The sequence below is a fragment of the Lampetra fluviatilis genome, chromosome 1, assembly GCF_964198595.1.
Source record: "Lampetra fluviatilis chromosome 1, kcLamFluv1.1, whole genome shotgun sequence".
Lineage (NCBI taxonomy): Eukaryota > Metazoa > Chordata > Hyperoartia > Petromyzontiformes > Petromyzontidae > Lampetra > Lampetra fluviatilis.
In genome coordinates, this window is record NC_136275.1 from 884,971 (window position 1) to 910,033 (window position 25,063).

Sequence of the window (25,063 nt, forward strand, 5' to 3'; positions counted from 1 at the left end):
ACATTGTTTACAAACGAATACAATCATGTATTAATTATACGCATGGAACGCTGATACGTTATTATTCAAAAAGACGATTTATGAAAATGGATGATATTCTATTTTCAACATCTCCATTCGCTTAACCTTACCTTTGACATTGAGAACTGCAGAGGTGTGGTCATCTCCAGTGTCACAGTCATATTTCCCTGCATCTCCAGGTTCCACATCATGAATGATGAGCGTCGCTGTTTTTCCTTCCTGCTTTATCACATATTTATCGCTGGGCTGGAGTAAAGTGGAGTCCTTTTTCCAAGCGACTTCCACAGCCGGTTTGGAAAGCTGACAAGTAAGAGTGGCACTTCCAAACTCATCAGCTTCCTTATCTTCTAGGTGTTCTTTAATAAGTACTGGAGCTTCTGTAAGTCAGATATCACCTTGTAAATATCCTGATTACAAAGAATATCTACTAAATTAAAGTCACTGGGAATACCCATGGGGTTCCACTCCAAAAGATTTCTATAATTTCGTTGAAGTAAACCAAATAAATATCTAGCAACCTCTTTAATTTTCTAAACATTTGCATGGAATTAAAATTAATATACAGGGTAAAAGTATGAATGGGCATTAATGAATGGATACATTGTTTACAAACGAATACAATAATATATTAATTATACGCATGGAACGCTGATACGTTATCGTCAAAAAGACGATTCATGAAAATGAATGATATTTTAATTCAACATCTCCATTCGCTTAACCTTACCTTTGACATTGAGAACTGCAGAGGTGTGGTCATCTCCAGTGTCACAGTCATATTTCCCTGCATCTCCAGGTTCCACATCATGAATGATGAGCTTCGCTGTTTTTCCTTCCTGCTTTATCTCATATTTATCGCTGGCCTGGAGTAAAGTGGAGTCCTTCTTCCAAGCGACTTCTACAGCTGGTTTGGAAAGCTGACAAGTAAGAGTGGCACTTCCAAACTCATCAGCTTCCTGATCTTCTAGGTGTTCTTTAATAAGTATTGGAGCTTCTGTAGGTCAGATATCACCTTGTAAATATCCTGATTACAAAGAATATCTACTAAATTAAAGTCACTGGGAATACCCATGGGGTTCCATTCCAAAATAATTATATCATTTCGTTGAAGTCAACCAAAATCATATCTAGAAACCTCTTAGGTTTTCCAAACATTTACAGTAGAATACAAATTGATATGCAGCATAAAAGTATGAATGGGTATTAATGGATGAATACATTGTTTACAAACGAATACAATCATATATTAATTATACGCATGGAACGCTGATGCGTTATTGTTCAAAAAGACGATTCATGAAAATGGATGATATTTTAATTTCAACATCGCCATTCGCTTAACCTGACCTTTGACATTGAGAACTGCAGAGGTGTGGTCATCTCCAGTGTCAAAGTCATATTTCCCTGCATCTCCAGGTTCCACATCATGAATGATGAGCTTCGCTGTTTTTCCTTCCTGCTTTATCTCATATTTATCGCTGGGCTGGAGTAAAGTGGAGTCCTTTTTCCAAGCGACTTCCACAGCCGGTTTGGAAAGCTGACAAGTAAGAGTGGCACTTCCAAACTCATCGGCTTCCTGGTCCACCAGGCCTTCTGATATTTTAACAGGGGCTTCTGTTGGTATACATTGGAAAATTACATTTTTTAATTATATCAAGATGAAACTTCACGTATTTGTGGTTTGTATATGGATGTAAATAGATATCCTTGTTTACCTTTGACTTTGAGAACTGCACAAGTGTGGTCATCTTTAGTGTCACAACCATATTGCCCTGCATCTCCAGGTTCCACATCATGAATGATGAGCTTCGCTGTTTTTCCTTCCTGCTTTATCTCATATTTATCGCTGGGTTGGAGTAAAGTGGAGTCCTTTTTCCAAGCGACTTCCACAGCCGGTTTGGAAAGCTGACAAGTAAGAGTGGCACTTCCAAACTCATCGGCTTCCTGGTCCACCAGGCCTTCTGATATTTTAACAGGGGCTTCTGTTGGTATAAATTTGAAAATTAAATTGTTTAATTATATCAAGATGAAAATTCACGTATTTGTGGTTTGTATATGGATGTAAAAAGATATCCTTGTTTACCTTTGACTTTGAGAACTGCACAAGTGTGGTCATCTTTAGTGTCACAACCATATTGCCCGGCATCTCCAGGTTCCACATCATGAATGATGAGCTTCGCTATTTTTCCTTCCTGCTTTATCTCATATTTATCGCTGGGCTGGAGTAAAGTGGAGTCCTTCTTCCAAGCGACTTCTACAGCTGGTTTGGAAAGCTGACAAGTAAGAGTGGCACTTCCAAACTCATCAACTTCCTGATCTTCTAGGTGTTCTTTAATAAGTACTGGAGCTTCTGTAGGTCAGATATCACCTTGTAAACATCCTGATTACAAAGAATATCTACTAAATTAAAGTCACTGGGAATACCCATGGGGTTCCATTCCAAAAGAATTCTATCATTTCGTTGAAGTCAACCAAAATCATATCTAGAAACCTCTTAGGTTTTCTAAACATTTACAGTAAAATACAAATTTATATGCAGCGTAAAAGTATGAATGGGTATTAATGGATGGATACATTGTTTACAAACGAATACAATCATATATTAATTATACGCATGGAACACTGATGCGTTATTGTTCAAAAAGACGATTCATGAAAATGGATGATTTTCTAATTTCAACATCTCCATTCACTTAACCTTACCTTTGACATTGAGAACTGCAGAGGTGTGGTCATCTCCAGTGTCACAGTCATATTTCCCTGCATCTCCAGGTTCCACATCATGAATGATGAGCTTCGCTGTTTTTCCTTCCTGCTTTATCTCATATTTATCGCTGGCCTGGAGTAAAGTGGAGTCCTTCTTCCAAGCGACTTCTACAGCTGGTTTGGAAAGCTGACAAGTAAGAGTGGCACTTCCAAACTCATCAGCTTCCTGATCTTCTAGGTGTTCTTTAATAAGTATTGGAGCTTCTGTAGGTCAGATATCACCTTGTAAATATCCTGATTACAAAGAATATCTACTAAAGTAAAGTCACTGGGAATACCCATGGGGTTCCATTCCAAAATAATTATATCATTTCGTTGAAGTCAACCAAAATCATATCTAGAAACCTCTTAGGTTTTCCAAACATTTACAGTAGAATACAAATTGATATGCAGCATAAAAGTATGAATGGGTATTAATGGATGGATACATTGTTTACAAACGAATACAATCATATATTAATTATACGCATGGAACGCTGATGCGTTATTGTTCAAAAAGACGATTCATGAAAATGGATGATATTTTAATTTCAACATCTCCATTCGCTTAACCTGACCTTTGACATTGAGAACTGCAGAGGTGTGGTCATCTCCAGTGTCAAAGTCATATTTCCCTGCATCTCCAGGTTCCACATCATGAATGATGAGCTTCGCTGTTTTTCCTTCCTGCTTTATCTCATATTTATCGCTGGGCTGGAGTAAAGTGGAGTCCTTTTTCCAAGCGACTTCCACAGCCGGTTTGGAAAGCTGACAAGTAAGAGTGGCACTTCCAAACTCATCGGCTTCCTGGTCCACCAGGCCTTCTGATATTTTAACAGGGGCTTCTGTTGGTATACATTGGAAAATTACATTTTTTAATTATATCAAGATGAAACTTCACGTATTTGTGGTTTGTATATGGATGTAAATAGATATCCTTGTTTACCTTTGACTTTGAGAACTGCACAAGTGTGGTCATCTTTAGTGTCACAACCATATTGCCCTGCATCTCCAGGTTCCACATCATGAATGATGAGCTTCGCTGTTTTTCCTTCCTGCTTTATCTCATATTTATCGCTGGGTTGGAGTAAAGTGGAGTCCTTTTTCCAAGCGACTTCCACAGCCGGTTTGGAAAGCTGACAAGTAAGAGTGGCACTTCCAAACTCATCGGCTTCCTGGTCCACCAGGCCTTCTGATATTTTAACAGGGGCTTCTGTTGGTATAAATTTGAAAATTAAATTGTTTAATTATATCAAGATGAAAATTCACGTATTTGTGGTTTGTATATGGATGTAAAAAGATATCCTTGTTTACCTTTGACTTTGAGAACTGCACAAGTGTGGTCATCTTTAGTGTCACAACCATATTGCCCGGCATCTCCAGGTTCCACATCATGAATGATGAGCTTCGCTATTTTTCCTTCCTGCTTTATCTCATATTTATCGCTGGGCTGGAGTAAAGTGGAGTCCTTCTTCCAAGCGACTTCTACAGCTGGTTTGGAAAGCTGACAAGTAAGAGTGGCACTTCCAAACTCATCAACTTCCTGATCTTCTAGGTGTTCTTTAATAAGTACTGGAGCTTCTGTAGGTCAGATATCACCTTGTAAACATCCTGATTACAAAGAATATCTACTAAATTAAAGTCACTGGGAATACCCATGGGGTTCCATTCCAAAAGAATTCTATCATTTCGTTGAAGTCAACCAAAATCATATCTAGAAACCTCTTAGGTTTTCTAAACATTTACAGTAAAATACAAATTTATATGCAGCGTAAAAGTATGAATGGGTATTAATGGATGGATACATTGTTTACAAACGAATACAATCATATATTAATTATACGCATGGAACACTGATGCGTTATTGTTCAAAAAGACGATTCATGAAAATGGATGATTTTCTAATTTCAACATCTCCATTCACTTAACCTTACCTTTGACATTGAGAACTGCAGAGGTGTGGTCATCTCCAGTGTCACAGTCATATTTCCCTGCATCTCCAAGTTCCACATCATGAATGATGATCTTCGCTGTTTTTCCTTCCTGCTTTATCTTATATTTATCGCTGGGCTGGAGTAAAGTGGAGTCCTTTTTCCAAGCGATTTGCACAGCCGGTTTGGAAAGCTGACAAGTAAGAGTGGCACTTCCAAACTCATCGGCTTCCTGGTCCACCAGGCCTTCTGATATTTTAACAGGGGCTTCTGTTGGTATACATTTGAAAATTAAATTGTTTAATTATATCAAGATGAAACTTCATGTATTTGTGGTTTGTATATGGATGCAAAAAGATAGCCTTGTTCACCTTTGACTTTGAGAACTGCACAAGTGTGGTCATCTTTAGTGTCACAACCATATTGCCCTGCATCTCCAGGTTCCACATCATGAATAATGAGCCTCGCTATTTTTCCTTCCTGCTTTATCTCATATTTATCGCTGGGTTGGAGTATGGTGGAGTCCTTTTTCCAAGCGACTTCCACAGCCGGTTTGGAAAGCTGACAAGTAAGAGTGGCACTTCCAAACTCATCAGCTTCCTTATCTTCTAGGTGTTCTTTAATAAGTACTGGAGCTTCTGTAGGTCAGATATCACCTTGTAAACATCCTGATTACAAAGAATATCTACTAAATTAAAGTCACTGGGAATACCCATGGGGTTCCATTCCAAAAGAATTCTATCATTTCGTTGAAGTCAACCAAATCATATCTAGAAACCTCTTAGGTTTTCTAAACATTTACAGTAAAATACAAATTTATATGCAGCGTAAAAGTATGAATGGGTATTAATGGATGGATACATTGTTTACAAACGAATACAATCATATATTAATTATACGCATGGAACGCTGATGCGTTATTGTTCAAAAAGACGATTCATGAAAATGGATGATTTTCGAATTGGCACTTCCAAACTCATCGGCTTCCTGGTCCACCAGGCCTTCCTTGATCAGGACCGGGGCTTCTGTTGATAAAGTTGTAACCAAGCTGAACAAAATATTGTAATACAAACCTCATCAAAACCTTGCATATATAACCGTAAATGTATATGTAAACACACACATAACAAACATTTTTTCAATTGAAAAAATCAATCCTCTCTCGTGTTATGGACTGTGTCCTGCATATGAGCTTTGACTATATGCCTGCTTTAACACGTACGTTTCCAGCACGTTAGCACACATTTGCATCGTGGGTGTAACAATTCTGGATGGTCCATTGCTCGGTCTCATTCCTCTGATTTTCTTCGCCTTGCTGTGGTGTGCAGTGTGTGCGCACGTGGGTTGAATTCTCTCTACTCTGTCTGTCTCTGTATTCGATAAATGTAAATAACACATCATTATCTTTTCCCCCTTTCATGATCGCACTGCTGAGGTCTTGACATCTCCAGTGTCACATCCATACTCTCCTGCATCGCCAGGGTCCAAGTTGTGGATTGCAAGCATCGCCACAAACCCCTCTCGGCTGATGGAATATTTTGGACCGGGGAAAATAATGCAACTGCCCTTCCTCCAATCAACGTTTCCGAACAGCTTTGAAAGCTGAGAGCTGAGAGTGGCACTTCCAAACTCATTGGCCTTCTGGTCTTCCAGGGCAGTACATACCCACACCAGAGCTTCTGTCGTCAAACTACAATTCTAAATTACATTTCATAACATTGAATGCTTTCGAATATTGTCTAACTTACACTATTATGGTTACCCAAGTGCTAGAGATCACATTTAATTTGGCCTAATAGGGCTTCCAAGGTGCCTAGCATGCGTGGACGAGTAGACCAACGTGCTCCCTAGAGGGTCTCCCTAGAGCTCTCTCTAGTGGAGATCCTTCTGTGCAGCAATGGCGTGTGCGAGAATTTGCAGGGCTGCACCTTTATCTTTGCGCTTCACCTCTCAATTTTGGCTTCCACTATTCTAACTGCCAAAATTCGTGCAATAAACTGCGCCGCGTCTCTGGCCACGGCCATTACCTTTGATGGTGAGCCTCGCTGTCGAGGAGATAGTCCTGGCCACAAATCTGACGTCGCCGCTCTCCTCCGGTATGAGGTTCTTGAGGAGCAGGGTGTTGCTCCTCCCCCTGCAACCGATCTCTGCCCGTCCTCCTGCCAGCAGCTCCGAGCCGTTGAGAAGCCAGCGGCAGCCGTCGATGGCCTCGTGCGAGAGCTCGCACACGAACAGGGCGCTCTCCTCCTCCATCACCTCTTGGCTCTCCAACTCCCTGGTTATCGTCAGCTTCAATTCTATGAAGACAAAGAAAGGCATACAAGACCTTGAATCGATTTTAATGATTGCACAACAGCTCTGACTAATGAAATGACGTTGCTGTTCATGCTAAAAGTGTACTTTTCGGTGGTGATCAAGTTGAGTTCTAATAAGTTGCATTCACTGTATTAAATGCCACTTACATTGATAACACATTGTACAGTGAGGTCGTGATGTGACTTGGGTACGAATTCTCGCTCGAGATCCAAAGTGGTCCAAAAGACACAAGTGGTTCATGAACTGCACCTCGATTAGCTCAGTTGGCTACGTACGGTGGGAAAGAAGTTCCATATACATACAACACAAACTCCCATGTGATAATGCAGATCGTGATGTGACACATCGAGAATAATGATCGAGTGGCAGCCAAGCAATGAAGCACATCTACAAACAGAGGCCACTGGGGGGATGGAGCGGTAGATGGCGGCAGCGTGGGGAGGCCTTCATCCAGCAGTGGATTGACCATGGCAGACAACGACGATCACAATATCGGACGCGGCGCGATCGCCGAAACACTCGGGCCGCACCTTGCACGTGCAGCGTCGCGGTCGTGCTGGCGTCCCCGGCGCGGCACGAGTAGGAGCCCGCATCCTCGCAGCGCAGCAAGCGCACCAGCAGGCGCAGCGAGCGCCCGGCGTGCACCATCTCGTACTTGTCGGACGGCGTGAGCGGCCGGGAGAAGCGACCTCCGCGCCACTCCACGCCGACGCCAGGCGGCGCGTCGCGTGACAGCGAGCACCGCAGCTCAGCCGTGCCCTGCTCTTCCCCAAACACGTCCTCCAGTTCTCGCTCGAATGCCAAGGGTTCCTCTGCAGGCGTGGGGGGAGGGGGGGGGAGGTGTTGACAGTAAATAGATTCGTTAGCGTGGCCCGAGGTGCGGATCTTATTTTGAATATGAAATGGGACACTCGGCTAGCCGACCACACATGTTACGGCGTGAGATATCCTATCCTGTGCAAGCAAAAAGATGCCAGATGCCGCTCGCAACTTTAATCCGTCCTTTACTTTGACCGACTTATCGGTGACTGCGGTGCATCTGCTGACGATACGCAGTAACCATAGCGTCCACGTGCAACACTAAGAGTGGTTTTCAGCCCAAACCTCATGGACGGTGATTTTTATGGACATAGACCGGTGTACGGTTGCCATCTGTCCCAGAATAATAAAAGTGCCGTTTTTTATCAATTCAAAAACACCAATCAAGGCAATATATTTACATCAAGTTCTTCCCTCTTCCGGGATCGTGAGATAATTCTTCTTCTCCTCCTGATATCTTCGGAGCTTTTTTGTAACTCAGAGGTGGCAACCTTTAGACCCGGGGCAGCCGCGTCCACAGCGCTCCGATCCAACTAAACGCTCACCCTTCACGTGCAACTGGGCCGTCTGTTCGGCGCCCTCTGCCCGGAAGGTGACGGTGCCAGCGTCCTCCATCGTGAGGTTGCTCAGCTTGAGCGCGTGGCAGCGCCCGTCCCGCGAGATCTCCGTGGCCTCGCCCGGCACGAGCTGCACGTCGTTCAGGAGCCACTCGGCGTCGTCCGCGTCGGCGCGGGACAGCTCGCAGCGGAACACCGCGGTGCCCTTCTCCTCCGCGTCAACGTCTCCCATGGCCCGGGTCACTCGCACGTCGCGCCCTGAGCCGCGGGGGGACAGAGAGCATCTCCTGTAAACCTCGTGGCCGCACAGCGAGGCGGTGGGTTCCGTGTTCTCTCGAGGTATTCGCGAGGAGGGAGACGTTCCAGAGATGCGCGTGAATCGGAGATTTCGCGGATAATGAATTACCTTAACTTAATAAGCTATTAAATACATGAAAATTATCATCACACAATTTTTGTTATTGCTTATAATAAATATAAGTAAATAAAAATTTATATGAAAGTATTAAATACTTATTTATCAATTAATTTACCTCATCCCATCGCTTTATCTAATCACTTTATCTCATCACTTAAAATCGCATCACTTTCTCGCATCACATTCTCTCTCGTCGCTTTATCTCATCACTCTCTCGATGCAGCCTTGCATCGGGTTCCAGGTTACGAATTCACGGATCGCCACAAATCGTGGTTGGCAAGTTCGCGAACGATGAGTGAGCACCGCGCTCCGTGAACGTCTGCGGGCGCGACACGCGCGGGCGGCGTGGTGCCCCACCTCGCACGGTGAGGACGGCGGCGGTGCTGGTCCCGCCGGCCCGGCACGAATACTCCCCCACGTCGTCTTGGTGCACTCGGCGGATCGTGAGGCAGGCTCTGCCGGCCTCCTGCACCATGTGATGCTTGCTCGAGGGGTTCAGGGCAACGCGGCCGTGGAACCAGGCGACGGAGGGGAGCGGGGTGGTGTTGGCTCGATGGAACGCGCAGGAAATCGTCACGTCCTCTCTTTCCGTCACTTCCGTGTCCGCAAGTCCGCTCGACACCTCCAAAGGTGCCTCTGCGGGGTCACGGACAAAGGATTGGAGAACGGATGAACAAAAACTATCGCTGAAATATTGTTAACATTGCATGTATGTACAAATATCCAGTCTGATATGAATACGTTCTATATAAGATTGTACAGTCTACCTCAATGGAACCAATAAACTCGATTTAACGATCAACCTCTTTTTTTAACTTGCACAAAAAAACGCCGCTTATACCACACCGCGTTCGTTCAATTGCAAACTCACCCGGAACGAGCACCATGGCCCATTTGGACAATAATAAGAAAAAGGCGTAAAGCCAAGCGGCGCGTGGAGGTCATGCGGCGCGTGCGGACCGCGCCTACACGGCCGCCCCCGCCAGCGACTGTGTCCGTACCGTGGACCGTGAGCACCGCGGCCGTCGAGGCCTTCCCGGCGCGGAAGGTGACGGTGCCGGACATGGAGGGGCACGCGACGGGGATGACGACGCGATGCACGCAGCCGTCCCGCTCCACCGCGGCGAGCCCCGGGAACGCCGCGCTCAGCTCCACGCCGTTCAGCGTCCACCGCGCCGCCTTCACCCGCTCGGCCGATACCTCGCACTCGAGCGTCGCGCCCTCCGGCTCGGTCGCCTCCACGTCGCGCAGCGGCCGCACCACGCGGATCTCGGGCTCTGCCCGCCGCGCGCCACACCAGGCCGGAGAATTAGCGGCTCGGCGACGAAGGGAGAGACGTGCCGGGCATCCAGTTCAGAATTCAAGTCCATTCGACCCTCCTCACTATGAACTAATCAGCTAGGAAGGGCGTGCATTTTTTAAGCAAAATAGCCTTGGTCACCTCCGATCAGCACGGTTGGCTACGTAAGATGCGGAAGAAGTTCAACATACATATCCTTTGGTGCTCTACAATGCAACTAACTTTTAAAAATACCGACACGGATGACAAGAGTGGTGTTTTTGACCTTCTCTCATGTCCACTCCAAACGAAACGCTCGACGATTTCAACGATAGAGCCACAACACCGTCGCGACGTATTCACTGATGCATCGTGTGTCCACATTCTAAGTCTACACGGACAGCCATTTCGTCAATCCACTGCTCGGCGAGGGCCTCTACACCACGTGGATCGTGGCGTTTATACTTCACCACACTGGTCAGCGTGGGTCGGTGAAGTCAAAGAGCACAGACGCAGAGTACAACAATGGGTGTTGCCGCGCCGCAACGTTCGCCCCAGCGTGTCAACAGAACGACGCTTCGTCCACGCGTCGACAAGCGCTGACGAAGCCTTGGCCTATTACCCTCGACGAGGAGGCTCGCCGACGTCCTGTCGTCCGTGGCGTCGCACGTGTAGCTGCCTTCGTCGGAGAAGCGAGCGTCTTGCACGACGAGCCGCCGGTAGCAGCCATCGGCGACCGCCCGGACGCGAGGCGCCTCGTCTCCCGCCTCGTCTCCCGTGTCCCCGTCGTCGAGAATCAGCTCCTCGTCACCGCGCGACCACCGCACGGCGGCGTTCGCGCGGGACACCTGGCACTCCAGCACCACTCGGTGGCCCTCCATGGCGACCTTTTCCCGGAGGCCTTTCACGAACCGCACCGGCAGCTCTGCGTGGAACGACCGGGACACGGGGGAGTTTGTAGCACGGCCCGATAATGTATGTGTATGTATGTATGTTGAACTTCTTTCGCACCATACGTAGCCAATCGTGCTAATCGGAGGTGTGGGAAAGACTGGTGCTTAGATTATATTTGTTAAAGTGAAGTTACCTTTAATTGTCAACGTCGCCGCGGACTCTGCATTCTCCGCGGTGAATGTTATGTCTCCTGCGTCGTCCGTCGTTACGTTACTCAGCAGAAGCGTGTAAGTTCTCGCTGCCAAAACAAATCACGCCTCACTTTGTGCAACATTCAACAAATGTACTGCGTGCAAAACAAACTTGTACCCACATCCAGTGAATTAAAATTAAAAAAATTAAATAAATTACCGAGGAAGCAAACCGGGGCGTTTCACGCTGCGTTACCTTCCCGGCGCATCTTGATCCGTGGATCGGCACGGAGAGGCTTCCCATCGCGGAGCCAGCAGCCGTCTACCTCGTCGTGCGACACCTCGCACGTGAAGGCGGCGTCCTCCTTCTCGCGCACCTCCACGCTCGCCAGAGGACGCACGAACTGCACGTCGCGCGCTGCGACGCGGGAGAGGGCGCGCGTCAGGGGGCAAACGACGCAAGGAACGACGCCGCGCGGGAACCCGCGCTCGTGCTCGACCTCGCTCGTGGCCTTACCGTGGACCGCGAGGGTGGCGGCGGTGACGTGGTCGCCGGCCCGGCATGCGTACGAGCCGCTGTCTCCGATCTCGGCGCGCGGCACCACGAGGCTGCGCTTGCGGCCCTGCGCGAGGATGCGGTGCCTCTTGCCGGGTTTCAGCTCCGCGTCGTCCTGGACACACGCAGGCGTCCATTTGATAACTAATCGACATCACCGCGATTGTGCGTGGACGAACCGGAACGTGACTTTTGCGGTCGCCAATGTAGAAAAGAAACCACGCCGTCCTTTGGTGGCTCTGCCTTTGCAATGCAGAGAATCCAAAAGTTACGTTCTAAGTTTAGGCTGACGCGCGACACCGCTTTACCTTGAACCATTTGACCTCGGCATTGGCCTTGGAGACTTCGCACTCCAAGCTGGCGCTGCTCTTCTCCGGACAGCGCACGTCGAGCAGCTGCCTGGTGAACGTCACCGCGGGTTCTGCATACCGCACATTCGCGCCGTCGGGGCGAGGGGAGGGGGGGGGGCATTCCGCGGCGCTAAGTCATCTGCGCTAATTGGCCCTCCGCGCTGCAAAAAAATCCACGTCGTACGAACCCCGCTACCGTCGTCCGAGTCGCCGGGCCGTCGTGGTGAGGTGTTGACTGCCTCGCCTGGTATACAGGAGGTCGTGGGCTCGATCTGGGCCCTGACGCCTGCTGCTGTATATTTGGAGTTTGCGCGTCTCTTTCTCCGCGGTCGTGTGGATTTTTCTCAGGGTCCTACACTTTTTCCCTCCACATTTAGAATCAACATCACGTGTTTAAGATTATTTGGCCACCATAAATTTCCACGTAAGCCACTGCGTCGAGTTGCCATTTGTGATGGCCTGGTCGCTTCTAAAGGAGAGCTATATAGTTAAAGTGGGGCCTTACCTGATGAAATAAAAATAGTTCGTAGTTTTCCTTTATAGTCTCACCCGTGACGGTGAGCCTGGCCGAGGAGCGAATCCCCTCCGCCTCGAAGGCGACGATGCCGGAGTCGTCGAGACGCAGCGCCGACAGCGTGAGGGTGTGAGTCTTGCCGGCGACGGCCGGGCGGCACCGGGCGCTCGGCTTGAGCTCGGTGCGATCGCGCCACCACCGCGCCGCCACGTCGGCGTGCGACAGCTCCAGCTGGAAGGTGGCGGCCTCCGTGGCCGTGGCCGTCGCCGGCTCCAGGCCCCGCACGACCCGCACGTCACGGGCTGAGCCGGCAGAGGAGCGCGAGGTTATTATTATTATTATTGTTGTTCACATTAAACATTTTCAGCACTCAAATCCACTGCTGGATCACGGCATCCTTACATTGTCGGTCATGGGGGATGTTAGGCCATACTTCACCATGACTGATTGAGAAATCACTCGCCACTGATCTCAGTCGCGGCTGGGAATCTTATTCAGGCAGCTGGATTCATAGCGCAGTGCGCTAACCAATGTGCCACAGCACACCCACAATATTATTTTAAAAAACCCCACTTACATCGCACATCATTTACAGTCTACGCAGTTGTTAACAGAGCTTACAACTAATTATAATTACATTTTACTGCAATGGTGCCTTTTAAAGAGAGGCTATTGAAAGGCGTTGAATGTCCAAAAAGTCCCACGCATAAAAAATCTAAAACCACTAATATTTTAACCAAAATCATAACCATACGGCATACATTTTTAACTGCAACAATATTGGCTTCAACACACACACACACACACACCGCCAAATGAATCTGGGGGATTCTCAACATCCGAACGCGCAGGGGAATCTCGACGGAGCCGCAGCGGCACTCACGCTCCACGCGCAGCCTGGCCTGGCTCTTGTCGTGCAGCGTCTCGCAGGAGTAGAGGCCGCCGTCGGCCGCGCGCACACCCGCGATGAGGAGGGAGCGGCGGGGCCCCTGCGCGTCGAGGCGCACGCGCTCGTCCGCGTTGAGCACCACGCCGTTGCGCATCCAGCACACCTCGGCCTCGGCGGAGGAGACCTCCACCTCCAGCGCCGCGTCGGCTCCCTCCTCCACCGCGAGCGGCTCCAGCCCGCGCACAAACCGCACCGTCGCTTCTGCGCGCGCGCGTGGTGTGTGGTGTGTAGTGTGGTGTGGTGTGTAGTGTGTGGTATGTGTAGTGTGTGTGGTGTGTAGTGTGTGTGGTGTAGTGTGAGTGGTGTATGTGGAGTGTGTGTGGTGTGCGTGTGTGACGTTCACGTGTGTGTGTGTCCGGGTACACGTACGAATAAGCACATTTAAGCCACAATCTGGGCATCTACACTCTGCATATTACTCCATTTTTTATTTTGGCTTCCTTCTCAGGGGCTCCTGCTTGGCACGGCTGACAGAGCCCTTGCGTTGAGTTTTATCGAAGTGAGGGGCAAGTGAAGTGCCCAGAGCAGCTCCAAGCTGGTGGCCCTGAAACCTAATTGCTGTACTGCCTCCTGCACTACAGTGTCTCATGCCCACGAAGATTCCATCTCTGCGTTATCATGTTAACACCTAGAAGTAGTAACGAAGCATACAGTCGTTGACGAGGGCCCGTCCGTGCCGCGGGGATGGAGCGATGAAATCTGCAATCTGCTCGTGGCGCAGACGCCAGATGGGCTGTGGATAGATCGTGGCTGATGATGATATCTTTTTATGTGGCTGGTTCAGGTGATCCTGGCTGCCATTAGAGCTTTCATCCATTCCAAACTGGTGAAGAAGAATCACGACAACGCACTGCACTCTAACGATTCATTCACTCTGGGAGGAGGCCAGAAGGGGGTGAATATAACAGGGTTGTGATACAGAAAGGGCATGGGGATTAATGGCATTAATATTAATAATAATGATGAATTGTGAATGGACGCGGGAGTGAACAGCGTTCGCTGGGGAGGAGCGGCCGGGAAACGATTCGCGTGGCTCTCAGCGTGCGTGACGGTGAGCGTGGCTCCCAGCGTGGGTCACGGTGAGCGTGGCTCTCAGCGTGGGTCACGGTGAGCGTGGCTCTCAGCGTGGGTGACGGTGAGCGTGGCTCTCAGCGTGGGTGACGGTGAGCGTGGCTCTCAGCGTGGGTGACGGTGAACGTGGCTCTCAGCGTGCGTGACGGTGAGCGTGGCTCTCAACGTGGGTCACGGTGAGCGTGGCTCTCAGCGTGGGTGACGGTGAGCGTGGCTCTCAGCGTGCGTGACGGTGAGCGTGGCTCTCAGCGTGGGTGACGGTGAGCGTGGCTCTCAGCGTGCGTGACGGTGAGCGTGGCTCTCAGCGTGGGTGACGGTGAGCGTGGCTCTCAGCGTGGGTCACGGTGAGCGTGGCTCTCAGCGTGGGTCACGGTGAGCGTGGCTCTCAGCGTGGGTGACGGTGAGCGTGGCTCTCAGCGTGGGTGACGGTGAGCGTGGCTCCCAGCGTGGGTGACGGTGAGCGTGGCTCCCAGCGTGGGTGACGGTGAGCGTGGCTCCCAGCGTGGGTGACGGTGAGCGTGGCTCTCAGCGTGGGTGACGGTGAGCGTGGCTCCCAGCGTGGGTGACGGTGAGCGTGGCTCTCAGCGCGGGTGAGGGTGAGCGTGGCTCTCAACGTGGGTCACGGTGAGCGTGGCTCTCAGCGTGGGTGACGGTGAGCGTGGCTCTCAGCGTGGGTGACGGTGAGCGTGGCTCTCAACGTGGGTGACGGTGAGCGTGGCTCTCAACGTGGGTCACGGTGAGCGTGGCTCTCAGCGTGGGTGACGGTGAGCGTGGCTCCCAGCGTGGGTGACGGTGAGCGTGGCTCCCAGCGTGGGTGACGGTGAGCGTGGCTCCCAGCGTGGGTGACGGTGAGCGTGGCTCTCAGCGTGGGTGACGGTGAGCGTGGCTCTCAGCGTGGGTGACGGTGAGTGTGGCTCCCAGCATGGGTGACGGTGAGCGTGGCTCCCAGCATGGGTGACGGTGAGCGTGGCTCCCAGCGTGGGTGACGGTGAGCGTGGCTCCCAGCGTGGGTAACGGTGAGCGTGGCTCCCAGCGTGGGTGACGGTGAGCGTGGCTCCCAGCGTGGGTGACGGTGAGCGTGGCTCCCAGCATGGGTGACGGTGAGCGTGGCTCCCAGCGTGGGTGAGGGTGAGTGTGGCTCTCAGCGTGGGTGACGGTGAGCGTGGCTCTCAGCGTGGGTCACGGTGAGCGTGGCTCTCAGCGTGGGTCACGGTGAGCGTGGCTCTCAGCGTGGGTCACGGTGAGCGTGGCTCTCAGCGTGGGTGACGGTGAGCGTGGCTCTCAGCGTGGGTCACGGTGAGCGTGGCTCTCAGCGTGGGTCACGGTGAGCGTGGCTCTCAACGTGGGTGACGGTGAGCGTGGCTCTCAGCGTGGGTGAGGGTGAGCGTGGCTCTCAGCGTGGGTGAGGGTGAGCGTGGCTCTCAGTGTGCGTGACGGTGAGCGTGGCTCTCAGCATGGGTGACGGTGAGCGTGGCTCTCAGCGTGGGTGACGGTGAGCGTGGCTCTCAGCATGGGTGACGGTGAGCGTGGCTCTCAGCATGGGTGACGGTGAGCGTGGCTCTCAGCGTGGGTGAGGGTGAGCGTGGCTCTCAGCGTGGGTGAGGGTGAGCGTGGCTCTCAGTGTGCGTGACGGTGAGCGTGGCTCTCAGCGTGGGTGAGGGTGAGCGTGGCTCTCAGCGTGGGTGAGGGTGAGCGTGGCTCTCAGTGTGCGTGACGGTGAGCGTGGCTCTCAGCGTGGGTGAGGGTGAGCGTGGCTCTCAGCGTGGGTGAGGGTGAGCGTGGCTCTCAGTGTGCATGACGGTGAGCGTGGCTCTCAGCATGGGTGACGGTGAGCGTGGCTCTCAGCGTGGGTGAGGGTGAGCGTGGCTCTCAGCGTGGGTGAGGGTGAGCGTGGCTCTCAGCGTGGGTGACGGTGAGCGTGGCTCTCAGCGTGGGTGAGGGTGAGCGTGGCTCTCAGCGTGGGTGAGGGTGAGCGTGGCTCTCAGTGTGCGTGACGGTGAGCGTGGCTCTCAGCATGGGTGACGGTGAGCGTGGCTCTCAGCGTGGGTGACGGTGAGCGTGGCTCTCAGCGTGGGTGAGGGTGAGCGTGGCTCTCAGCGTGGGTGAGGGTGAGCGTGGCTCTCAGCGTGGGTGACGGTGAGCGTGGCTCTCAGCGTGGGTGAGGGTGAGCGTGGCTCTCAGCGTGGGTGACGGTGAGCGTGGCTCTCAGTGTGCGTGACGGTGAGCGTGGCTCTCAGCATGGGTGACGGTGAGCGTGGCTCTCAGCGTGGGTGAGGGTGAGCGTGGCTCTCAGCGTGGGTGAGGGTGAGCGTGGCTCTCAGCGTGGGTGACGGTGAGCGTGGCTCTCAGCGTGGGTGAGGGTGAGCGTGGCTCTCAGCGTGGGTCACGGTGAGCGTGGCTCTCAACGTGGGTGACGGTGAGCGTTGCTCTCAGCGTGGGTGACGGTGAGCGTGGCTCTCAGCATGGGTGACGGTGAGCGTGGCTCTCAGTGAGGGTGAGCGTGGCTCTCAGCGTGGGTGAGGGTGAGTGTGGCTCTCAGCGTGGGTGACGGTGAGCGTGGCTCTCAGCGTGGGTGAGGGTGAGCGTGGCTCTCAGCGTGGGTGAGGGTGAGCGTGGCTCTCAACGTGGGTGACGGTGAGCGTGGCTCTCAGCATGGGTGACGGTGAGTGTGGCTCTCAGCGTGGGTGAGGGTGAGCGTGGCTCTCAACGTGGGTGACGGTGAGTGTGGCTCTCAACGTGGGTGACGGTGAGCGTGGCTCTTAGCGTGGGTGAGGGTGAGCGTGGCTCTCAGCGTGGGTGAGGGTGAGTGTGGCTCTCAGCGTGCGTGACGGTGAGCGTGGCTCTCAGCGTGGCTGTCACCGACGATGCCGCCGAGTGGTTTACGAAGCGGCCACATGCCAACACGAGCAGCTGCCCCTCCTATTTTCGTCGCATTACGACTCTGGCAGTAATGCGATGATGAGCATCCAGGCTCAGGGGGACGGGAGGCAGAAGAAGCCTCGTCTACAAAGGCGCTGTAACAGGTTGCCCGAGACGGGCGTTGGCTCGGGTGTTCAATCCTCCAGTGGTAAACGCACGCTCACTTCTCTTTCCAAATTTACCGTTGGACGTGAAACCCAAAGTACTCACCGTTGAGTTACGTCTGCAATAAATATGTGTCTTCATTTACGTGTAGTTGCCAAGATAAATGTTTGGAACTTTTGATTGCGCAGTGACGGATGTATTCATTCATAAAGATTTGTAATGAGCGCAAAAAGGACATTCAGATGCAAAAGATACAAAAAACGTGTGGTGTCAGGTAATTTTTAGAGAATATCTTTCACACTAAATCGAATTAATCGCAGTAAAATTTGATCACATCCTCCGAGAGAAGTAACACCAAGGTGTACGTGTGTTGCCTAAACTCGTGATGAATTCCCCACCCAGGATGCCAAGTTCAATGGCTGTAGTCTCTGAGTATTGCACTATCCGTTGAACTAAAGTGGTCAAATCGCTGCGCTTTTATATTCCCCGTGCCTCGTTAACGGCATGCACGGAGAAGGGCGAAACTCTGGAGGTGCCGACAGCAGAAAGGTAGTCACGCAAACAAAGCGACCGTCCCACGAGGTCAACTGCCGACCTTGAACGTGCAGTCGGGCGGAGGAGCGGACCCTCCCGTCGGCGAGCGCGCTGATCTCTCCGGAATCGAGCAGCTGGAGGGGCCGGAAGGCCACGCTGTGCCAGGGCGGCTCGCTCGAGATGACGACGCGGGGGCCCGGCAGCAGCGGCGTCGTCCCGCGCCGCCACTCGACGGGGACGTCGGGCGGCGACACGCAGCACTTGAACGTCGCCTCCTCGCCCTCCAGCGCCGTGAGGCTCTTGAGGTCCGTGATGAAGGCGACCGCGCGCGGCGCTGCCGGTCGCGCACGGAGACACCGGCGGCTCGTACCTCGGCGCTCAAACTCGGGGCGGTTTACGCTTGCGCTGCCATCGGCGTTCTTAGCGTGACGTTACAAATGATGACTGTAATAGCGCTGAGGTGTTAAAAGAGCCGGCAGAGTAATATGAAAATGTAAAAATGTAATTGAGGGTACCATCAGTTGTGACCTTGATGTCCTCAGGGGGGCGTGAGCTCATCTCCGTTGTGGTCAACTTAGTTGCAATCTCTGGAGAAACGCAAAGCAAAGGAGGGACGATCACACGCGTTCCATTCGCAGGTTAGGAGTGCACGTGCATGCGCTGAAGAAAAGCCACACGACTCCGCGTTCTACGGCTGCCGCACGGATGGCGACGCCGGATTGCGGTGAATGCGGCCAACCCGAACGGACCATGGATCATAGAACGACTCAATGCCCCATCCACAAACACGAAGCAGGAGGCGTCGTCACAGCGATGCCCTCTGCTACTCTTGACGCAATCATCTGGATCAACCACCTCAATGTTACATTGCAGTTCTTTATCTACATCAACATCAGCCACATGAAGTAGACTTCAGAAACTCGTTCTATTTATTTAAAACTACTTCATACCGTACGTGTTATTTTGTTGGCAGCCAATATACCAACCTCAGAAGAGCAACAACAAAAGAACTTCCGTTGACTCAGTCAACACGTGGACTTATAATGCACTACAGTGAATATCCTGTGATCCGTGACCCTATTATCTGCTATTCCTAATATCCGCTACCTCCATTATCTACACTGACATTCCACAAACGGAAACTCGTGTTATCCATCAATGGATTCTCCATCCATTCATGACAATGTATGGATTGGAGGAGTTTCCCAAAGGTTGTTTCCTAATTACCAAAATTCTTAAACATTTACCGATGGATGAGTCACCTGGAATTGGTCTCCTAACATCGCTAAAATTATTATTTTAACCGCATCCATTCACGGACAAAAGGATCCGCCAATAGCTATCCCTGCATCAATGCCCACAAAGTTCACTACGTTTGTGGCCCGTCCATTTGTGTTTCGGAAGACAGAATAACAAACCACAGCAATAGCCAGTGCAATATATTTTGTGCATCAAAAAGCACCACGATGCTGTAAGTGCAGAGATGTGTTGAGTGGCAGATGAGCCGCACCTTGGACGGTGACGGTGGCGTGGGTGGCCCCGTCGGGCGTCTCACACGAGTACTCCCCGCCGTCCTCCGGCCCCGCGCCAGCGATGGTGAGCGTGCGCGCCGCCCCGTCAGACGCGAAGCGGTGCCTCTTGCCGGGCCGCACCTTCACCCCGTCCTTCTTCCACTCTACGTCGCCCGCCTCCCGGCTCAGCCTGCAGCGCAGCACCAGAGGCTCGCCCGCCACGCCCCGCACGTCCGTCAGTGGCGCCGAGAACAGCAGCGGGGGCTCTGTGTCCACGGGGGAGAAGGGGGGGGAGACGCACGCTCATCGAGGGGGCAGCGGCGCAAGCGAAGGCGGAGGCGGCGCTCGGCGACGAGTCCCGCGGGCTGGCGGGCAGCGGCGGCGCGGCCTCACCCTTGACGCTGACGCTGAAGCCCACGGAGTCCCCGTCCGTGCGGCAGCCGTAGGACGCGGAATCGTTTTGTCGGGCCTGCTGGATGACCAGACGCCTCGCCAGCCCCACACTCTCCAGCCTCACGCCGCTGGCCGATGCCGCCAGCTCCTGCTCGTCCCTCAGCCACGTGACGGCGGCGTCAGCTCGGGACACCTCGCAGCTCAGCACCACCCGCTCCCCGGGAGCCACGTGCCACTCCGTCTGGGCGTCCGGGCGCCTGCGGAACGTGGCTGGCGGCTCTAAGGGATCAAAAATACAACATGTGTGACCACATTCGTCATCACGAACAACATAATCGGATTAAATAGCACAAGAAGACGTAATTCTTCTTCTTCATATACGATAACAAATTCTATGTGAGGCTATGACTTTAATCTTCGAATGCCGAATGGAATTCACAAGAAGTCGTAAACAAACACCTCGTGAAAGACTCAACGTTGAAGCTTCCACGAGGATGAAGGCCTACAACCCTGAAGTGCATCCACACAAACAATAGACACTTAACGTACAGATAGGAAATAAAAAAAACCTCTCCATAGTGTGGTGACTCTGGTCACTCAGAACGGACCATGGATCGTAGAACGACTCAATGCCCCATCCACAAACACGAAGCAGGAGGCGTCGTCAGAGCGATGCCCTCCGCTACTCGTGACGCAATCATCTGGATCAACCACCTCAATGTTACATCGCAGTTCTTTCTCTACATCAACATCAGCCATCTGAAGAAGACTTCAGAAACGCGTTCTATTTCTTTAAATTCATTTCATACCAGACGTGTTATTTTGTCGGCAGGCAATGTCCAACACCATGTGAGACTAGGCTCTAAGAAAAGCTGTCTCGGGTGTGGACCAATACATTTTCAAGGAGAGTGCATACATTATCAGAGTTGTGTTTTTTGTTTGCATTCCGACGGCAGGTATTGTGGTCAATGCAAACATGACTCCTTGTAAAAAAGGTGTCAGTTTTGTTGCCAGATAAAAGGGTAAAAAAAATATCAAATTATATTTTGCTACTGGCAAAGGAGGTTCCAATGGAGCCAATGTACCCACCTCAGAAAAGCAACGGCAAAATAACTTCCGTTGACTCAGTCAACACGTGAGCGTATAATGCACTACAGTGAATATCCTGTGATCCGTGACCCTATTATCTGCTATTCCTGATATCCGCAAACTCCATTATCTACACCGCCATTCCACAAACGGAAACTCGTGTTATCCATCAATGGATTCTCCATCCATTCACAACAATGTATGGATGGGAGGAGTTTCCCAAAGGTCGTTTCCCTAATTAGAATAGTTCATCCACATTTACCGATGGACGAGTCACCTGGAAGTGGTCTCCTAACATCGCTAAAATTATTATTTTACCCACATCCATTCACGGACAAAAGGATCCGCCAATACCGATCCCTGCATCAATGCCCACAAAGTTCACTACGTTTGTGGCAAGTCCATTTGTTTTTCCGAAGACTGAATAACAAACCACAGCAATAGCCAGTGCAATATATTTTGTGCATCAAAAAGAACCACGATGCTGTAAGTGCAGAATGTGTTGAGTGGGAGATGAGCCTCACCTTGGACGGTGACGGTGGCGCGGGTGGCCCCGTCGGGCGTCTCACACGAGTACTCTCCGCCGTCCTCCGGCCCCGCGCCAGCGATGGTGAGCGTGCGCGCCGCCCCGTCAGACGCGAAGCGGTGCCTCTTGCCGGGCCGCATTTTCACCCCGTCCTTCTTCCACTCCACGTCGCCCGCCTCCCGGCTCAGCCTGCAGCGCAGCACCAGAGGCTCCCCCGCCACGCCCCGCACGTCCGTCAGCGGCGCCGAGAACAGCAGCGGGGGCTCTGTGTCCACGGGGGGAAAGGGGGGGTGAGACGCACGCTCGGCAAGGGGCCAGCGGCGCAAGCAAAGGCGGAGGCGGCCCTAGGCGACGAGTCCCGCGGGCTGTTCGGGCAGCGGCGGCGCGGCCTCACCCTTGACGCTGACGCTGAAGCCTACGGAGTCCCCGTCCGTGCGGCAGCCGTAGGACGCGGAGTCGTTCGTCTGGGCCTGCTGGATGACCAGACGCCTCGCCAGCCCCACGCTCTCCAGCCTCACGCCGCTGGCCGATGCCGCCAGCTCCTGCCCGTCCCTCAGCCACGTGACGGCGGCGTCAGCTCGGGACACCTCGCAGCTCAGCACCACCCGCTCCCCGGGGGCCACGTGCCACTCCGTCTGGGCGTCCGGGCGCCTGCGGAACGTGGCTGGCGGCTCTAGGGGATCAACAAAACAACATGTATGACCACATTGAATTGCAAAAAAAGAATATAAAAACTACATAGTGCCTCTTGAAAAATGAGCCAAATGGATTTTATAACATTCGGTTATGATTGCTATGAATGTGATTCTATAGTTGGCCGAGGGGCATTTCGCCTGGCGTTCCATCCTGCTTATTCAATTTTTCTACCATTTCCAAGACAGAGTGCTCCATCCAGCTTGAATGTCTCTCCCCTACCATGTGAATAACACCCAGCATCTATATATTCTCCCTACCTGATACCCTATTGCATAGGCTGCAAGTAAGTGCACCTTGCTCAGCGCAGATGTGGCAAGACAAGGGCAGTCACGTGGCCTAGCAGAGTTCAACGCTCTTTGCTGAAGTTTGCAGCCCAAATGTGTAGTGAGTCCATCTAAGTCGCAGACGTTGTTCTTTAGAGGCAACACATTTATTGTAACACGTAAATACAAAGGGATAACTGCCCCTTTACCAGATACAGCCTGGGGTGGTGACCACCCAGCTAACTACTCTCTACGTACGAGTTACCGCTACGAAGGGTCAGACTCTCACTCAAGTCCCCGGCCACGTGTTGATGCCTCGTAGGACGTAGAACTTCCAGCTTGTTGACGTGGAGCTTCCAGCTTGTAGAACGAAGCGACCCGGTCCCTCTCAGTGACCCACCTTATATCCCCCCGGGTCGGGGCCGGCTCCGCCCTCGGCCCCGCCCGCCTTCTCGAGCGTTCTAGCTCCCTCTCGATCCCCCTCGAGAGCTCTCCCTGGACACGTGGTCACCCCCTAGCCCCTCCACCTGAGGGTCTCTCTGTGGACACTCCGGATCACGTGTCTACGGGGTCAACCAGAGTGCCATGACCCTGGGCAACCCTGTCCTTGGGCTGACACTCTCCCGCTCTCCCTTGTGGGAGCCCGCACTACACGCCACGCGTAGTGCCCGCACTATCCCAGTGCTCACCAAGCCCCACTAGGGCTGATACTACACCCACCTATGGGGTGTACGCGATGACGGTGCAGCGCACGCCGTGATGTGCTAGAGCCTGCCTCACACAGCAACCCACACAATGCTGTCCGAGACGTAAGAACATCACACGCCACGGCCTTCCTGGGCCGGCACCATACAGTGACAATTTAACGAGCATTTTTGTTTTTGCACGTGAGAAATAGAAATTAAAACACATGAGCAATAATCTTGATTTGAAGTTTTCGTGACTGCAGGAAACATTAGCAATAGCCTGTCCAACATATTGATCCATCGAAAGCAAAATGCCATGATGCTCCACCCACAGAAACCCTGCAAGTGCCGGCATCTTCTAAGTGGGTGATGAGCCGCACCTTGGACGGTGACGGTGGCGCGGGTGGCCCCGTCGGGCGTCTCACACGAGTACTCCCCGCCGTCCTCCGGCCCCGCGCCAGCGATGGTGAGCGTGCGCGCCGCCCCGTCAGACGCGAAGCGGTGCCTCTTGCCGGGCCGCACCTTCACCCCGTCCTTCTTCCACTCCACGTCGCCCGCCTCCCGGCTCAGCCTGCAGCGCAGCACCAGAGGCTCGCCCGCCACGCCCCGCACGTCCGTCAGCGGCGCCGAGAACAGCAGCGGGGGCTCTGTGTCCACGGGGGAGAAGGGGGGGGGGAGACGCACGCTCGGCGAGGGGGCAGCGGCGCAAGCAAAGGCGGCGCTCGGCGACGAGTCCCGCGGGCTGGCGGGCAGCGGCGGCGCGGCCTCACCCTTGACGCTGACGCTGAAGCCCACGGAGTCCCCATCCGTGCAGCAGCCGTAGGACGCGGAGTCGTTCGTCCGGGCCTGCTGGATGACCAGGCGCCTCGCCAGCCCCACGCTCTCCAGCCTCACGCCGCTGGCCGGCGCCGCCAGCTCCTGCCCGTCCCTCAGCCACGTGACGGCGGCGTCAGCTCGGGACACCTCGCAGCTCAGCACCACCCGCTCCCCGGGGGCCACGTGCCACTCTGTCTGGGCGTCCGGGCGCCTGCGGAACGTGGCTGGTGGCTCTAGGGGATTAACAATACAACATGTATGACTACATTGAATTCTAATAAAAAAATGAAAACTACATAGTGCTTTTTGCAAAATGAGCAAAATGGATTTCATAACATTCGGTTATGTCTTCACAAATGATTGCTATGAATGTGATTCTATAATTGACAGAGGGGCATTTCTCCTGGCGTACCATCCTGCTTATGCAGTTTTTCTACCATTTCCAAGACAGAGTGCTCCATCCAGCTTGAACGTCTCTCCCCTACCATGTGAATAACACCCAGCATCTGTAAGTTCTCCCTACCAGATTCTCTATTGCATAGGCTGCAAGTAAGTGCACCTTGCTCAGTGCAGATGTGGCAAGACAAGGGCAGTGACGTGGCCTAGCAGAGTTCAACGCTCTTTGTTGAAGTTTGCAGCTCAAATGTGTAGTGAGTCCAACTGAGTCACAGACGTTGTTCTTTAGAGGCAACACATTTATTGTAACACATATATACGAAGCGATAACTGCCCCTTTACCAGATACAGCCTGGGGTGGTGACCACCCAGCTAACTACTCTATACATAGGAGTTACCGCTACGAAGGGTCAGACCCTCACTCGAGTCCCCGGCCACGTGTTGATGCCTCGTAGGACGTGGAGCTTCCAGCTTGTTGACGTGGAGCTTCAGCTTGTAGGATGTAGCGACCCCGGTCC

The 25,063-nt window shown here is 52.5% G+C and overlaps 1 protein-coding gene across 1 annotated transcript in view; it reads right to left on the reverse strand.

Moving 5' to 3' along the window:
- The window catches only part of OBSCN (obscurin, cytoskeletal calmodulin and titin-interacting RhoGEF), a 116,274-nt gene that overhangs the window by 78,640 nt on the left and 12,571 nt on the right, over window positions 1-25,063 (reverse strand). The window contains exons 12-31 of the mRNA XM_078859354.1: window positions 24,104-24,382; window positions 23,714-23,980; window positions 22,083-22,361; window positions 21,687-21,953; window positions 20,074-20,352; window positions 19,680-19,946; window positions 18,685-18,756; window positions 18,231-18,503; window positions 13,475-13,741; window positions 12,627-12,893; window positions 12,036-12,148; window positions 11,689-11,842; window positions 11,428-11,589; window positions 11,174-11,278; window positions 10,709-11,011; window positions 9,809-10,084; window positions 9,165-9,443; window positions 8,378-8,647; window positions 7,544-7,825; window positions 6,725-6,994 (exon numbers count right to left, since the gene is read on the reverse strand). Coding sequence (XP_078715480.1) covers window positions 6,725-6,994; window positions 7,544-7,825; window positions 8,378-8,647; window positions 9,165-9,443; window positions 9,809-10,084; window positions 10,709-11,011; window positions 11,174-11,278; window positions 11,428-11,589; window positions 11,689-11,842; window positions 12,036-12,148; window positions 12,627-12,893; window positions 13,475-13,741; window positions 18,231-18,503; window positions 18,685-18,756; window positions 19,680-19,946; window positions 20,074-20,352; window positions 21,687-21,953; window positions 22,083-22,361; window positions 23,714-23,980; window positions 24,104-24,382 — 4,731 coding nt within the window. The remainder of the gene's footprint in view (window positions 1-6,724; window positions 6,995-7,543; window positions 7,826-8,377; window positions 8,648-9,164; window positions 9,444-9,808; window positions 10,085-10,708; window positions 11,012-11,173; window positions 11,279-11,427; window positions 11,590-11,688; window positions 11,843-12,035; window positions 12,149-12,626; window positions 12,894-13,474; window positions 13,742-18,230; window positions 18,504-18,684; window positions 18,757-19,679; window positions 19,947-20,073; window positions 20,353-21,686; window positions 21,954-22,082; window positions 22,362-23,713; window positions 23,981-24,103; window positions 24,383-25,063) is intronic.